The sequence below is a fragment of the Muscardinus avellanarius genome (assembly GCF_963383645.1).
Source record: "Muscardinus avellanarius genome assembly, chromosome: 2".
NCBI classification, from domain to species: domain Eukaryota; kingdom Metazoa; phylum Chordata; class Mammalia; order Rodentia; family Gliridae; genus Muscardinus; species Muscardinus avellanarius.
Genome location: NC_137787.1, coordinates 97,415,743 through 97,433,777, shown reverse-complemented (window position 1 = coordinate 97,433,777; position 18,035 = coordinate 97,415,743). Strand labels below are relative to the sequence as shown.

Here is an 18,035-nt window from a genome sequence, read left to right as displayed (position 1 = left end):
ACGATGGATGCACCAATTCTGCCACAATCCTTTACAGAAAGATATTAGCAAAAAAAAAAAAAAAAAAAAAAAGGATTTATCATCAGGCATCACTTTTGCTTTAGCAGTTCCTAATTCATTTTTCCCCATTTCTTTGGCTGCTAATAAGCATGCACAGGTATGTTGACAACTTTGTGTGGAAAGCCCAGACTAGAGTCCAGAAAACCCTCATTTTGATTATGATTCTGGTAATTCCTAGCTCTGCCTTTGTGACCAATGTTCTTTTCTTTATAAATACCTTTATTGGTGCATTGCAACTGTATATCTCTGTGAGGTTCAAAGTCATTCGAACATGTACACGGGTCTTGGTATGTCTCCCTTCAGGGCCCACCCTGCTGTCGGCCCCTCCCCACACATAATAGCAAGATTGGTAGTGATACTTTCATGCATGGGCACTGCATAAATTTGAATTGTTTCTTTCATCAGTTCTTTCATTTACCCCTACCACTCCCTTCTACTGGTCTTTCTCCTCACTTATCTGAAGTCTCTTTCCTGTCCTATTTTCTTTCTAGCTTCCACATGTGAGAGAAAACATTTGACACATGGTTCACTGAAACTGGTTAATCTCACTTAGCATCATTTTCTCTAGTTCCATCTACTTTTCTGTAAATGACATAATTTTGTTGTTCTTTATGGTGGAGTAAAATTCTACTGTGTATATATGCCACATTTTTATTATTCATTCATTTGGTGACAGCTAGGTTGATTCCATAATCTGTCTATTGTGAATTGTGCTGCTATAAACATGAATATTCATTTTTTTGACTTGAAATTGTTTGGGAGAAATACTGAGGAGTGGTATGGCTGAGTCAAAGAGTCCTAGTCTTTTGAGGATCCTGTATACTAATCGCCATACTGGGTGCACTAATATGTAGTCTACCAATAGAGCATGAAAGTTTCTATTTCCTCACATCCTTGCCTTTATAAACCCTCCAAGCATCTATTTTCTTATTTATGTCATACAGGTAGCAATAGCTGGATTCCAGCATTTCACACCAGATGCCAGTATGCACAGAAACTCCTCTTCCATATCAAATGAATATGTTACTTATATAACCAATTTACATCTTCACATAGACTTTAATTTACCTCTCGATTATTTATATATCTAATTCAATATAAATATTATATGAATATTTTTATTATAATTTTAGTTTTTATCATAGTTTTATTATAATTAGTTTTCATTATAATTTTATATATTATAGTTTTTATTATTTTTTTAAATTTTATTATAATTTTTAAAAAGTGTACATATTCAGTACAGATAATTTTTTGTATGGTATTAGGCATTCTAACCTCTGACCTACAACCTCTACCTCTATTTTATTTTCTATTTTTGGAACAGGGTCTTGATAAGTTGCTGACAGTCTCACTAATTTGCCAAGGCTATCCTCAACCTGCAGTCCTCCAGTCTTAGCCTTCCAAATATTGGAATCATAGGTTTATACCACTATGCTAGGCATAGACTCAGTTTTTATAAACCTTTTAGAGTTTTCAGTTGACTTGGATGAACAATTGTGTTATGTGGAAATCCACTATTATCCTGGTATAAGGGCCAACTGTACATTTTGCTGAGTGTTTGAAAAAAGTTAAATTGTATGAAGTTTTAGCATAGTAACTGATATAGACTAAGAGCTCGATCAATTGTAGTTACTGTTATAAATTTGAATAAAACTGTGATTATGCTTATTAGTGCCATCTGCCTATCTGCATCTGGTAGAGATACCAATTCAGTGTATACAAAATCCCCATTAATGATCTGGGAAGCATAAGGTTAGTGAGAGAAACCTGAATATTTACAATCTTGCTCTAAGGATTCTGGTCTATTTGCAGGCCCTAGTGTGTGAATGTGGATGAGTGAATGCTTGTTTTCTGAATGAAATTATCATTCTGATGCTGATTTCTCTTCATATTGTGGCTGTCGTGAAAGGTATAAGAGATTAAGGTTGAATATAGGCTGATCCCAAGATACATACCAGGAGCCTATTGCTATTTGTCTTGGTTTTTAAAATGATCCCTGGTATAGACTTATTTCCTGTCATTTTTCATACTCTTCCCCATAGAGTGTCTAACAAAACTCCCACCAATTGCATCTTCCCTTAACTGGGGTTCTACATCTCAGAACTTTCAAATTTTTAAAAATTTTTTATTGAACATAAATGGTATACATTTAAACTATACTTGATGCCCACTCCCTCCTCCTGCCCCTGTTTTCCCTTCCCCCCTTCCAACAATGATTGCAAGAAGATGGAAAGTCCTGGAGAGCATTATGTTAAGTGAGACCAGCCAAGCACAGAAGGAGAAGGTACATATGTTTCCTCTAATATGCCCAGACTAGGGAACCTAGAGGATACCAGTGGTACTCCAGATAATGGAGGGGAAATACCAGCAAAGCTAGAATGGAAAGATAGAGGAGGAGGAAGGCTGAACTTGATTAACAAGAGTCCACATCCGAATATGTGTAGAACTTTCAAATTTAACACATGCTATAGTACATTTAGACTCAAGTGCACAAAGCCTGGTACTCTATTGCAAATGTACACCTAGAAAATTCTGTAGCGATTCCAATATCTGGAGAGCAAGTTATTAAAAAACCCTCCTCCCAAAAAAGTTAATTTATATTTGTTATTTTTCATTTTATGGAGTAAAGATTTACTGGAACATTTGCAGTTTTTTTTTTTTTTTTTTGCTTTGTTTTGTTGTGTTTGGGGGATTGAACCCAGGGCCTTCTACTTGTGAGCTACACCCCAACTCTTTTTATTTATTTCTTTCTTGATGGTACTTGGGTTCCTTCTACATCCAGGCTACACTCCCAGACACCTATTTTTTATATTTTTACTTGAAAACAGAGTCTCTTAAGCCAGCAAGGCTGGCTTCGAACCTGTGTGATCCTCCTGTCTCCACCTCCCAAGCGCAGGGATTACAAGTGTGAGCCACCACATCTAGCTTTATTTTTTAGTTTGAAACAGGGTCTGTCTTATTTGGTTGCTGAGGGTCTTACTAAGTTGCCAAGGGTGTGGAACACTTGCTTTAAATGAATCTATCATGGCTTGATTTTGAACTTCCTTTTATATCCCAAAAGTGCATTTGATTTTAAAATTATGGTGTTTTGTTTTGTTTTGTTTGTTTGTGTGTTTGTTTGTTTGTTTTTTTGGTGGTACTGGGGTTCCTGGAAGCCCTTCTACCTCCAGGCTACACTCCCAGACCTATTTTTACATTTTCATTTTGGAAACAGGGTCTCCTAAGGCAGCGTGCATGGCTGGCTTCGAACCTGCGCGATCCTCCTGTCTCTGCCTCCCAAGCGCGGGGATTACAAGCGTGCACCACCATGCCCGGCTAAATTATGGTGTTTTTAATAGTTTCACAATAGCCATTGAAATAATCAGAGCAATTATTCTATTGAGAACTCAAGTGTGGGAACTATCATTTGCTGTGGTCTGACTGGGTATCCTTAAAATTCATGTGTTGTAACTAACCCCATATGTGGTAGAGTTAAGAGATGGGGGGCCTTGAAAGTGATTAGATCAAAAGGGTTGTGTTCCCCCATGGATGGGATGAATGCTCTTAGACAAAAGGCCTGAAGGATCTTGTGAGGACACACAGAAGTTGCCATCTCTGAGGAATGGACCTCAGCACGCTGCATCTGCCAGTGCCTTGCCTTTGGGCTTCCCAGCCTCCCAAACTTTGAATGATAAGTTTATATTGTTTATAAATTACTCAGTCTAAGGCATTTGGTTAGAACAACTTGAACAGTCTAACCTACAGTCCTAAATCAACCCATTAAAACTTTCATTAAACATAATCTCTGAAAGATGATGGGATGGTCACAGTTTATGAGCCTCAATAAGTTTGCTATAATTTGTACTTTTCCATTTTGTATCCGTTTTTTTGTATAGCATTCTCCCCGTATCCATGAGACCCCCATTGATACCTGAAATCATGGAGAGAGCCAAACACTACATATAATATGTTTTTTCTATGCATTAATTATTATAATAATGTTTAATTTGTAAATTAAGCACAGTGAGATATTAATAATAATAAATAGAACAAGTATAAAATATGTCGCAAAAATTGAAAACACCACTAATCTTGTGCTGTAGGGCCATTGTTAAGGAAGTAGTAGGTACTTGAACAGGATCACTATGATACCATGGCAGAGGAACTGATAAGCAAGAACACGATGGGTGGGGCTCAGCCTGGATGTACTTTGCAACCAGATATCTTGGACAGGACACAATGGGGTGACACAAGAGAGAAAGTCCCTAATGTACATGATGTATGCTAGTATCAAAGTTAATCACTATGACAAACATGAGAAGGAAGGATAGGGAGGGAGTACGGTGGGAATTGGGTAAGGACTAATTGGGTGATGTGTGCATGTATGCATCTGCCACCTTGTACACTCTTAAGATGTACGACTACAATGCACCAATAAAAATAATTTAAAATTTTGTCATGCTACTTAGAATAGCATGCATTAGAAACATCAACTGTTTATTTCTGGAATTTTCTTTGTAATGTTTTTCAAAACAGGGCTAACTGTGGGCAAATGAGACCTCAGAAAGTGAAGCCACAGATAAGAGGGTAACTGCAGGTCTTTAAGTCACAACTTTCTCTGTGTTGAGAATCATTCTTGGCAGTCATTCTGGCCACCCTGTGCCTCCAGCAGCCTGTCCTGGAACTTTCTCTGATGCCTCACAGCTGTTGCTACTATGACTTGGCCTCCTGGTGCCCAGATCAATTGTAGATAACCTGCTCCTGGACTTGCAACACTGTCCTGGAAGTTTGAGCTGAACATGTTGTCCTTTTTCACTCCTGTCTCTCCAAGAGCCACAGCATCTCCAAGATCTAGGCACTATACTTTCTACATTCTGCAGGGAAGAAGGGATAGAAAAGAGATGAAACTCAGTGTCCTAACACAGAATTATGAGACTGTTACCTAATATCATCTAATAAAGGTGTGTACCATGTATGTCCTGCAGGGAAGAATGGATAAAAAAGAAAGAGAACCCAATTTTCAGGCATAAAGTTGTTAGTTTGTCACCTAATACCACATGTTAAAGGTGTGTACCATGTAGAAATGTAGAATCTCTGACTGCAGCAGTAAGATGCAAAGGCTGGGAACTTGCAAGCTTGAGTGTCTACTAGGATGTCATCTCTCTCTCTCTCTCTCTCTCTCTCTCTCTCTCTCTCTCTCTCTCTCTTTCTCTGAAATGCACACACACACACACACACACACACACACACACAAACACACACACACACCAATTGCAACAGCAATAGCAATTGTTACAAATACTCTAGATCTCCACCAGCTTTGGGACTTTGTGGAAGCAAATAAAGACTAGAATGAATGTTGGTCAATGAGAACTGCTCTATTTAGTTGATCCAAAGAGTTTATTGGCATTTAAGCACCTTTCCCTGTAATCCTTTCTCCCTAGTCTTCATGGTAGTACTGAGACATGATGATAACTGGGGACAACTGAAACCCAGGAAGATGTGACCTTTCTGGAAGATGTTACATATGGCCAAGACTTATCTGTGCCCATCTGTGAAGTTGAGGCCAATGTGGTCACACAGGACCTCTGTGTTTGCTTCAGTTCTTTACACCCCTCACTTTTGCCAACCTGATGTTGCACCTTCTTAGCATGAAAGCTTTGCCTGGGACTCTGTTTATATATTCGTGTGAAAATAGAGCTATCAGCAAAGTTATTCAAATAGCCAATGGAAAAAAAATTATAAAAATGAGCATATGGCTAAAAGTAAGGTGAAGATAGTTGTCTCATAAGTATCCGCCAAAATTTTTATAATAAGGAACCTTTTCTCAAGTAGATGGTTGGGCTAGATAACCACTGAGAGCCTTTCAATTTTAAGCTTCTGTTTCTATGAGACACTATACAAATTGTTTTAATTGCCTCAAGTATCTGAGCGAGATTGGTATGAAATATCCTCAAAGAATTTCAAGTATAGAAGGTATGCTAGAAAAAACAACTTTTCATAGCAATAGAGAACAGTATTTTACTGAAAGCCCCAACCTCCTCGGTCTGAGAAAGCACTGAATTCTCTACAAAAGAAAACCAAGAAAAGTAAAAGAGAAATGCATGCCCTGTGGCCGTACATGTTCTCTTGGGAGGTTATTATAGATTAGGCCATTTTATCACGTACACCTAGACAGATTATGTATTGTTTTTCTTGTTTAGTCAATTCTGGCTCAGTTCCAAAATTACTGGTCATATTATGAGTCCATGCATTTTATGTCTACTTCAGTTTGTATTTCTACTTCAGTTTCTCTATCAGCTCTAGAAATATTGCCTGGTGATACTTTTTTGTCAATCATTAAGAGATAATTCCTAAGAGGAGGAAACTGTTAGACTAGCTGTTGAAAACTGTTACAAGGAAGGTTTTCTTAGGCAAAAGATGGCTGACACCAAAACTTTTTCTTTTTTTTCTTTTTCTTTTTTTTTTTGGTGGGGTTCCTGGAAGCCCTTCTACCTCCGGGCCACACTCCCAGACCTATTTTTACATTTTTATTTGGAAACAGGGTCTCCTAAGCCAGCGTGCACCTAGCTTTGAACCTGCGCATCCTCCTGTCTCTGCCTCCCAGGCGCGGGGATTACCGTGCGCCACCACGCCCAGCCTGGCATACACCAAAACTTTGAGATGGTAACTCTTTCAGAGTATCCTTTCTTCTCACAGGGTGGAGACTGTGGGGAAGGAATCCAGGTGCGCAGCCTCTCCTGCGTGGTCCACAGTGGTTCCATCCTTCACACAGCTGTTCGTGTAGAGGATGCACTGTGTGGAGAAATGCCTTTTCAAAACAGCATCCTGAAGCAGCCCTGCTCTGTGCCTTGTCCAGGTATGCAGTTCTAGCAATTAGGACACCTTCCAAGGTGATGTGATTTATTTCTTCTATTTAATTTTTTTGGAGAAGTCCTATTCATCACAATTAAAATTTTAAATTAACTTTAAAAATTATTGCAAATTATTTCAGAATATACTACTATTTAATAAAGGCAAAATAGGAAATGGAAAATAAAAGAGCACTAAATTTGGAAATTTAGGGCCTATAGTAGAATTTTGTCTCTATCACTTTACTTGTGTTTTATATAAGGTGTCAAGTCAGGACCCTCTGCACATTGGTTTCTTCAGCTGTCTAGTGGGCTGATCCCACAGTACTAGCACATTGGCCAGCAGTTAAGAATATATACCCTTGGATGGATCAACCTTGGGTGATGGCATGGTGGGAAACAGTAAAGTTAAGAGTTCATGAAAGCACTCTGTAGACAGGCAAATTCTATGTAAATGTGAAGGTCATCATTAGTTATATAAGATATATGTTTATTTTGATCCTGGTAATATAACTTAATTTACATAGAAGACATTTGAGGTACTTTAATATTTTTTTACACTGAGTATGTATGTACAGACACATGTGTACATATATGTAATATATGCAAACATATATCTGCATGTATGTATACATGTATATAATTGAATATAATTCATGTACAAATATGTTTATATTTATAAATTAAATATATGTGTATATATAGAGAGAGTATTTAATTAAACATCATTTAGGCCAAAAGATATTTCAGTGACCTACTTATTCTTTTTCATATGGATTCTTTGTACATCCATTTAATAATAATATGCTAATCACTGAAAGCTGTTACTATAATCTTTACATCTCTCTTTAAAAATGTGGATTATCACTAGCAGACACATAGTATTCTGTAGCTATGATCACTATGATTTGAAGCAAAGTAATGGCAATTTAATTTTAGCACTCCCTTGTTAAAGTAGATTAAATTATATAAATTACTTCATATTCCTTAGTGCTTCCTAATTGGAAAACTGGTCAAAATAGAATGTGCAGTATAAGGAACCCACCCACGAATCTCTGTATGCATTGTTCATGAAACTGTTGGCAGGTTCCCGTTTTCAAGCTGTTACCCTTCCCTGTATCCCATTACTGTCCAGGAGACTGCCACTTAACTGCATGGTCAGAGTGGAGCACCTGTGAATTAACCTGCATTGATGGGAGAAGCTTCGAGACTACAGGCCGCCAATCTAGGTCAAGGACGTTTATAATTCAGTCTTTTGAGAACCAAGACAGCTGTCCCCAACAGGTTCTAGAAACACGCCCTTGTGCAGGTACCAAGATCACTTTGCAGTTCCTTAGCCTTGACTGGATAAGATGTAGTCTACTTTTGGTGAGGTGTAATAAAACCTCTTATATTTACTTGCAGGAGGCAAATGTTATCACTACACCTGGAAAGCGAGCCTTTGGAACAATAATGAACGAACTGTGTGGTGTCAACGTTCAGATGGCGTGAACGTCACAGGTATTGCTACCTTAGACTCATGTGACACTTCACAAACATCTTGGAGTGTAGAGTTTGTGAGAAGAAATACCTTACAAATTATAAGAACAGGATGAAGTGGGGAAGTGACTCAGTTGATCTTTATGGCACATTTTCATTAGGCTTTGACATCTTAGAAAGCAAACAATTGTGTTTGAAGACCCATAAAATATTATGTAAGTTAAAGAAATAAATTGAAACATAACAAAAGGTCCTTAAATTTCATGATTTCAGACAATAACTGAAAAAGATAGATGTTAGTTGAAAACAATGGTCTTTAAAGCATTAAATCATGAACCTTCTCCATAAAAAGTTTTGAAGACATACTTTAACATATTTTCCCATACTTTTATGCTGTCATATATTTTAAAATACACTTAAAAATTGAAATTAAGAGGATTGTCAAAAATAAAATTAAAAAGTTGAAATAGTATGTATCTTAATGGTGCAAAAACATCTTTCTGTAAGTTACAAATGCTTGTATTTATACACTGGGGCTTCATTTTGAATATGTTTCTGAATATGATTAAAATTTAATATCTAAAAATAGAGTGAAGGAAAGATTTCTCATTCCTAATAGTACAAGTGGTCTTTTCAATAATTTTAAAGATTTTTTTGATGTTTTCTTGTCAGAGCAAATTAAGTTGATATTGATTTTACTTAGCACTGCAGCTGACAGACAGCTTACACAGGAGCTGGGAGAAGGGTCTATAGAAATAGAAAAACATCTATTCTTCTATACAGCTCCTTCTTTTTCTTGTTAACATGTCCTTGCATTATTAATATACCCTTAAATCCATAGTTTAATCATATAATAATTATTTATAATTGGTAGACAATTAGAGTAATGTAAATGCTAGAAGCTATAAATTCAACCAACAGTATATAAATACAGTTTAAACACTGACCTTGAATAATAAGTCAACTTCTCGGTCCAATTATCATTAGGTTTTTCTCTGTGTCACTTTTACTACACTGACTCCAGGAAGGAAGGACCAGCATATAGATGACTTTCATATTATAGACATACACTATGCCCCTACCCATGTACTCAGAAGCATTACTGAGCACCTACTAATACCGTGCCAGATGTTTGTACCTACTAGAGTTTGTGCTTTCACTCTTAAAAATGCATGTGGAAGTCTGTCTATATATGACTGCATGTGTGTGTTCTGTCTGGTACACATATAAAAATTATCAATGTTTTTGCAACTATGGACCCCTGTATTGTGACTCTTGGCAACCTTTTAGCATTTGGCTGTTGGAAACAGCCTAGTGCCTACCTGGATTGTTTGGGAACTAGAGAAATAGAATGAGTTTTCAAGTGGATGTATTTTCTGCTCTTGAACTAAAATTGAGATTTCATCTGTTCTTTTACTCATCCTGGCACTCAGACTTTGCCCTCAAGCATAACCATATGATAGCATCACAGTGCCAAAAACCATGGGGAAAACTCCATAATAAACACTGTATTTTGACAGAGCCTCACATTTTAAACAACATATCCTGGAGTAATCAATAACATAGGACTGGAACATAGTGTTAAAATATTGATTTAAAGTAATGATGATGATTATAATAATACTTACTATCATTATTATAATTCTTATTATGTTATAAAGTATCCAGTGCCAGAAGGGAAAAAATTAAAAAAAGTTAAAAATACTTATCATGCACAAAGCTAAGATGATGGTGGCCTTTCTTTCATAGGGGGCTGCTCCCCTCAGGCACGCCCTGCTGCTATTCGGCAGTGTATTCCAGCCTGCAGGAAACCTTTCTCCTACTGCACACAGGTGAGTCACGGGCTGGAGTCCTCTACAGAGATGCTGATTGTTGTGCTATAGGGAATCAGTCGGATGTGCTCCTTGATGTTAGAGCCATGCAGCAGTTGTGTGTGCCCAGGATACCATCTAGAGGCACTTACAGGACTAACTAGATATTGAGAAGTTCTATGCAGTGCTGTGTACTAAGGTACAGTCTTTTTCCTCTGAGGCTGTTGACAACCAAATCTGCCTTTCTGATATTTAATTTTATATTAGTGTTATCCACAAATAAGTACTTTTATTTGTTTTTATATTCTTAGCTTTTTATATCTAAACTACTTTAGAGATTATATATCCTGTTCATATTTGATAGAATTATAATGCAAAAATCATCACACTCTGATTATAGTGTGACTATATTTTTAGTTCATTTAAAATAAGTTTAATGTGTTACCAGGGTTGAAAAAATATATTTCATATAATCTAAATATGTATGTACATGTACGTGTGCATATTTTCAAGACAGAAATCTTACTCTTCTAAGTCCCATCTACCACTGACCAGGAATTATTGCAAAATGTGTTCTAATCATTGGCACTCATAGTTTGCCATACATATGAAATTTTAAATAGCTCTATCACATTTTTTTAAAGAAACAGTTTTCCTCTTGTAGTGTGCTCATTCCAAAAATGAATTGATTAAACATAATTCAAGCACTCAATCCTACTTTATGGCTCTTCTACTCTAAGATGGGTTAATTCTTGAAGATGAGTTAATTTTTCTTCTTACCACAGAAAAGACAGTGGGCATACTTGTAGAGGGAAATAAAAAGAAAAAAAGAACTAGAAGAAGGAATAGAAGGAAATAGAAGAAATAAAAGGAATAGAAGGAAAGTTGTAGTTTTCCATCTATTATCTGAATGCTCTCTTTTTTTCTTTTTCTTTTTTTTTTTTTGTGGTACTGGGGTTCCTGGAAGCCCTTCTACCTCCTGCCTACACTCCCAGACCTATTTTATTTTTGGAAACAGGGTCTCTTAAACCAGCAGGGCTGGCTTGGAACCTGCATGATCCTCCTGTCTCTACCTCCCAAGCATGGGGATTACAAGCTGCGCCACCACACCTGGTTTGAATGCTCTCTTTAATAAAACATAAATTACTCTTTTCCTTGAACCCTTGTTACATCTGACTGCCTGGTTGTAACTTTTCTCTCTGGATACTAATAAAGATACATCTTGAAAAGATGACTTTAATAACTAAGCATATGCATATTTTCTTAATTAGAGTTCTCCATTGAACACTATATGGTAACTTCAATTAAATTCACCTGAAAATATCATGATAATCATTCATTATTATATGACTGTGACCTGTACTGAACTATGAAAAATTAACTAAAACAGTTTTCTGACCTTTTTCCTTTTGAAGAAGATTGAGGCGCCTTACTTAGTTTTGGTATAAAAAAATCATATCTTCATTCAACACTTCATAACCTAAAATAAAGCTGGTTGGTTGATGGGGGTTGGCACAAGTGGCCACATAGGACCAGAATCTGTTCAGAAAATGCTAGATAAATAGTTTTAGGTAAGGAGTCATGATTTTAAAATGTCACAGAGATTTATAGTTTTGTGCTTTTCCTTTTCTATTCTTCTTTATTGTGTGTTTGCTGGAGAAAGAGCAATTGTTTTCAGATTCATTTCCAATGACAGACAGGAATGCATGTCTATCATACTTCAACATAGTCAGCTTTTCCAATGCATTCATTATATATGAAAATGACTGGGAATCTCACAGACAAAAGTAAAGGACAGATTGTCACAGTGCCAATGAGGAATATGATGTAGGATGACACTCAAATTACTACAGGAAAGAGTAATTTTGATAGATATGTGACATCTTTGTCTTGGTTACATGCCTTTGGTAAAGTCTCTTCCTCCATTTGGACTGCTTCCCGGGGAGTAGACAGGTAGTTGGAACTTGTTCATGGAACGAGGTTGGTGGTGATGGAGGCATTGGGAAGCTAGGTGGTGCCAGACCTCAGGGAGCACCTGCTGCTAGGAGGGGAGACACATGAAGGGAAGGTGGAAACAGTGGGTGCCTGTCTCACACAACTGGGAGAGAATTGAAAATAATTTGATTAAATGTCATAAACATCTATAAAGAAGAGGAAATGACATGATTAATGCACTCTATTCACAAAGAAATGTGATTTCATATTTGGAAGGTGTCAAAATTATAGTACATTAGAAAAACCTGACAATTTATTTAATGTTGACTTTGGAATTCAGAAAGATGAATTATATATTTGATTTACATCTCATTGGAGAGTCAGTTGCTGAAAACTCTAAATTGCTATGACATATCATGCAAATATTAAGTGATTTCAACATTTAAATTGTTCTTTATTCTTCTGCTTCACTCACTGTATAAATCGTAAAAATATCTTTTCTGTTGTAGGGTGGAGTCTGTGGTTGTGAGCAGGGCTATACAGAGATAATGAGATCAAATGGCTTCCTGGATTACTGCATGAAAGTACCAGGCTCAGAGGATAAAAAGGCTGATGTGAAAACCCTTTCTGGGAAAAACAGACCTGTAAATTCAAAAATACATGATATTTTTAAAGGATGGTCTCTTCAGCTACTTGATCCAGGTATGTTTCAGTTTAGGATGAAATTCAGTTTTTCCCATTTCGAGTGGGCTCATAGTTTGATCATTACTCATTTTGGAAAGATTGCAGGAAAGGAATTAAAGAGGAGAGAAGAATGAGCCAATATGATTTAGTTTGAAGTTTCTAAAATTTTGAGTCTGGTATAATATATATTCCCCTTTAAATGTGAAATATGTCCATGGATGATTGAGTATTAGTCTGTCAATCAATGTCTGAGAGGCAGTGAGTTAAATAACAAAATAGTGCTTTTTGAAAATATCTTTTAAGTATAAATTATCTCTGCTTTTATAATTGCAGGAAATTGAAGGAAGAAACTTAGAATAGAAACTCAGAAACTATAAAAAAAATATGTCCAGAGACTTGCTGTGGTTTTAAAAATGCTGGTGAAGTGGTAAAGAGCACCAGTTTCAAAGGCAGGCAGACCTTACTGACATCATTGTGTAAAGGGGCCTGCTTGTTAGTAGGTGTAATTTCATAACTTCTCTCCATTTTCTCTACCAAATCAGTCTAGTGGCACCTGTCTGCCAGGATTGTGGTAGGTATTTCAGAATGCCAAGCCTAAAAGACTCAGAAATTAGTGTTAGTAAGTATGGGAAAGAAAATGATTAAATATTTCCTGTGTGCCTTCTGTTTCTATGCTGGCTGATTTTGTTGCAGGAATCCTCCCATTACTTTCTTGCAACTTAATGGTATGTTATCATCCCCTTTTTAGAGATTAGGAATCCATAAATAAATTTGACCTAGGTCATTCTAGCAACAAGTGACAGGGAGGTTTGAAGAGGCAGGTCATTAAGACCTTTACATAAGGGCAGTAGAAAAACACAAGAATCTCTCTGCCTATTGCACATACCTCTTCTAGGAAACAAAAAGCTAAGAATGACTGAAGAAAGCAACCTAACTGATAGGGCACAGGCAGGAAGGGAGACAAAACTCAATACTCAACAAACATACCCTAGGACCTTCCCTTCTGGATTTAGGCCTTGACAGTACTGACTGTGCCTTGAAGAAGAAACCAGAGCCCAAGCATGACATATATTTTGCCCTAAAATTTTCCTCCTAGTAATTCATCCTGAAAATATATACATGTATACTAAAAGAAGTATGTAAATGATATTCATTACATGATTGCTTGTTGTCGCAAATGAGTGGAAACAACCTAAATGCCCGTAAGTGGAATAATGTAAAAACAAAAATATGAACAGCTGTGCCATGATGTCTCATAGGGACACTAAAATGAGGTAGACCTGCTTTTGAGAAGGAGCATGAAAATATATTCCATCTATATTTTTATAAAATAAAAATACAAATACAAATGAATGAATGCTGTGCACCGTTTGCTATTCTTATTGACTTATTTATTATTTTTAATATGCTCCTATTGGTGCATTCCAGTCTCACATCATAATGTAAATCATATTGGCAATGACATGCATCCATGTAGTACTTGGTGCCCTCTTGCCTCTCCATCTCTCCCTTTCCCAATACAGAGTACTGAGATTGGCATTGGTATTTTCATATATATATATATATATATATATATATATATATATATATATATATATATATATATATATATATATATCGTCAATGGTAGTTTTTCCATAAATGATCCACACTCTTTCCCCTTCCCTACCCTTAGACTACCTCTTTGGCTCCACTAAGATTTCTCCTTCATTATCAGAAACCCCTCTTATATCCCCAGTGTTCCCTAGATTGACCATATTAGAGAAAACATATGACCCTTCACTCTCTGTGATTGGCTAATCTCACTTAACATAATGTTCTCCACATCCTTCTGTTTTTTTTCAAATAATAAAGCTTTGTTCTTTTCAATTGCTGAGTAGAATTCTATTACATATATATCCCAGAATTTTGTGGCATCTTTCCATAGAGGCTAGAATCAGAGAATTACAGTAACATGTGCATACCCATGTTCATAGCAGCACAATTCACAATAGCCAAATGATGGAACCAACCTAGATATCCATCAACAGATGAATGGATTCCATTTGCAGTTTTTAGAGATTTATTTGTGTGTGTGTTAGGGAGTGTAGTCAGATGCTCACGTATACATATCAAAACTAGAAATAGTCATAAAGAAATTGGGAATGGTGGTTGTTCCCAGGTATAGAATTCAGAGAGGGTGGTGGAAAGACATTTTTCACATACATCTTTTTTAATATTTTGAAGTATTATCCTAGCTATTGTGTTATTATAAAATGTTTATTTATTCATTAAATTTAATTTATTTATTAAATTCTTTTTACAGTAACATGGCAGAAATCTTGTGGACTACTGCTTGCATTTACACTAGGGATATTTATTTATTTATTTATTTATTTATTTATTTATTTATTTATTCATTCTTGAGGCACTGGGATTAAACCCAGGCCCATTCTACTTCTGAGCTATACCCTCAGCTCTATTTTATGCTTTATTTTGAAACAGAGTCTCACTAAATTTCAGAGAATCTCACTAAGTTGCTGAGGCTGGCCGTAAGCCTGCAATTTGCAATTCCCCTGTCTCAGCCTGGGATTACAAGCATGCACCACCATGCCTGCCTTACACTGGGAATTTTAAAATAATGCATTATCCCCATACATTAGCCCCCTGTGAGAGCTTGTAGGTAAAGAGAAATAAGGAACATGTTCACTCAGGGAGGACTTATTTGTTTACTTACTTTATGTTGTCAATGTACATCTTAGAATAGATGATTTCATCAGTCGAGTTTCAGAGATCAGAATCAAAGCTGTGTTAACAATTTTATCACCACAGCAAAGTATTACTACATTGAACCTCATTCTAAAATCTGATTGAGGCTTGAAAGTGTCCTATAAGCACAAACTGTAATAGGTAGTCGGAAGATAATTAAAAGTAATTGTGGTTTTATTCAAAATAAATATTGTTTACAATAGATTTTGATTGTTTCTCACCCCATAGAAGCTTTTAGAATAAGATGCGGATATGTGTAGTTTGGACCTGCAGTTAATTACATTCACATGTAATGAGTCTCTGGGTGTGTTTCTTTCATAAAGTAATTTTTTTCCCTTGGGATATTAACAATCGCCTTTGTCAATCCCATTGTAAGTTGAGTTAGCTACATGGCCTCATAAAACACAGAAGAAAACCTTAGATTTCCAGAAACAATGTCTTACTATCGTTTATAGGAAAACCATATGTCTACTTAAGCTGTATCTTATATATAAAATGTCACAAATAGACTAGATATTTGGTTAATCTACTTAACTCTAGTATATGAAATCCAAAATAATAGGTACTTGGTTATCATTTCATAGTACATAGTTATCATTTTACAGCAATTTTATAAATTGTTTAACTTGTTTAGTTATGTGGTTTTGGCTGAGCTACTTTTACTCAGAAAGCAGATCTACCAAAACTGGTCATAGTAGTTTTTTTTTTTTTTCAAGTAAGATTAAGAAACATACAGAAATGTCTTTTGATTATAATTTTGGCTTTTTAATGGTTTTGTATAATATTTATAAAACTATAAATACCTATCTTAAAATAAATTTAAAATTGCCTGCCAATTGATTTGATTTGATTATATAATGATTACAAATGTTCATTTCGCAATGTGAAAAAAATTGATGGCGCTATTATAACTTACATTTGTTGTTGTCGTTTTATATTTCATTGCTGTCACCTGTAAGTATTTTCACATATGTGTATAACTATGCAAGTCTCGGAATTTTGGTGACAAAGAAAACATTCAGCAAAATAAAATTTTCAGCACCATGTAGATGCAACTTGATGTTTTTAAGGTTTGTTTGCTAAAGATCAAACAGAGTAATGCAAATTATTTTTATCTATAAAAGTTCATGAAAGGTGTTTTTTCAAAAACATATTTTCTAGTAGGGATACCATATTCCTATAATGTTCAGAGAGAATGTTGTCAGTTCCTGACTATACCTGGCCACTCAGAATAATCCAGAATGCTGTGGACTTCTGCAGTTGAGTGCCAGTTGGCTAAGGAGCTGGTGTTCTAGTCTAGAACAAACAATCAGCCCAAGGTTGTTAGACTGTATTTTACTTTCTCTCTCTCTCTCTCAAATGCTATAGACTTTTGTATGCTAAGCTTGTTGTGTTATCTCTATCTTAAACAGATGGCCGAGTAAAAATTTGGGTTTATGGCGTTTCAGGTGGCGGTTTTCTTATCATGATTTTCCTAGTATTTACTTCCTACCTTGTTTGGTAAGTACTAAGTAGTTGAAAATTTATACTACAATGTTATATGTATGGCATTTATACTAAAAGAAAAAATATTTCAGGCTCATTGCCATTATAACAGGACCCTGGGGACCATAAGTAGTTTTCCAAGAGTAGAGTGGTTGAATAGTTGAAATAGGGGATCATTATCACTGCTGTTCCCATTTAAGACAGCTTTCTTTTATTTGCTTTTTGAATAATGTCAGGAGATATAAAAGACAAATAATTAGTTGAGGATTTCCTATTTAATGTTTTTATTTAGATCAATAGATTTCAACATCTATGCTTATTAGCATTTCCTGATGCTTAAGTCTCATCCTCAGATTATAATTAATTTTGTGTTTGTTTAGGTCATCTGTATGTTTAAAAACTCCTCATAATTATAATATACTGCCAACACTGATAACACTACTTTAGAAAATTTTAGTCCTTAAATTTTGTTTTTAGCGTGGCCTATTTTGATCAATTAGGTTAAACTAGCCAGTCAGTTCAAGTAACTATATTTGAAATAGTAGAAGTAGATGTTGATCACCATTGAACAGTAATGAGAGAAAATCTAATTGAATGTAAATTCAAGAAACCCCATTTTAATAAGTGTCTACTTTCCTAAATATCTATTAATCTCATAAAACAATGATTAGTTTACTATAAATAATACATTTTATTTGATGAGCAGCAACTGAAACCAGATAGAAATAAATATATTTGAATGTTTTAAACTTTAGGAATATTTTGTTAGCTTACAAAGCATAATTTTCAAGAATTTTCTCATAAGATTAAAGTGTTATTTCACTTTTCCCTCAAAATCAAGATATTTATATTCATTATCTGTCTCAAAGACTATTGAGAATTTTTACCCAAGTTTTAATGTTGGTTGAAATCTAGGCTTTATAAGCCTCGAATTCAGTTTTCAAGGCTACTTAGGCTTTTTATTCTTTGCTCTTGGTCAGTAAAAGTTGGGGAAGAAAAT

The 18,035-nt window shown here is 35.5% G+C and overlaps 1 protein-coding gene across 1 annotated transcript in view; it reads left to right on the top strand.

The window, feature by feature from the left end:
- Positions 1-18,035, top strand: part of THSD7B (thrombospondin type 1 domain containing 7B) — a gene marked incomplete at both ends in the record, with an annotated part of 783,939 nt that overhangs the window by 756,760 nt on the left and 9,144 nt on the right. The window contains 6 exons of the mRNA XM_080689965.1: positions 6,742-6,901; positions 8,029-8,202; positions 8,298-8,393; positions 10,122-10,204; positions 12,628-12,820; positions 16,963-17,050. Coding sequence (XP_080546091.1) covers positions 6,742-6,901; positions 8,029-8,202; positions 8,298-8,393; positions 10,122-10,204; positions 12,628-12,820; positions 16,963-17,050 — 794 coding nt within the window. The remainder of the gene's footprint in view (positions 1-6,741; positions 6,902-8,028; positions 8,203-8,297; positions 8,394-10,121; positions 10,205-12,627; positions 12,821-16,962; positions 17,051-18,035) is intronic.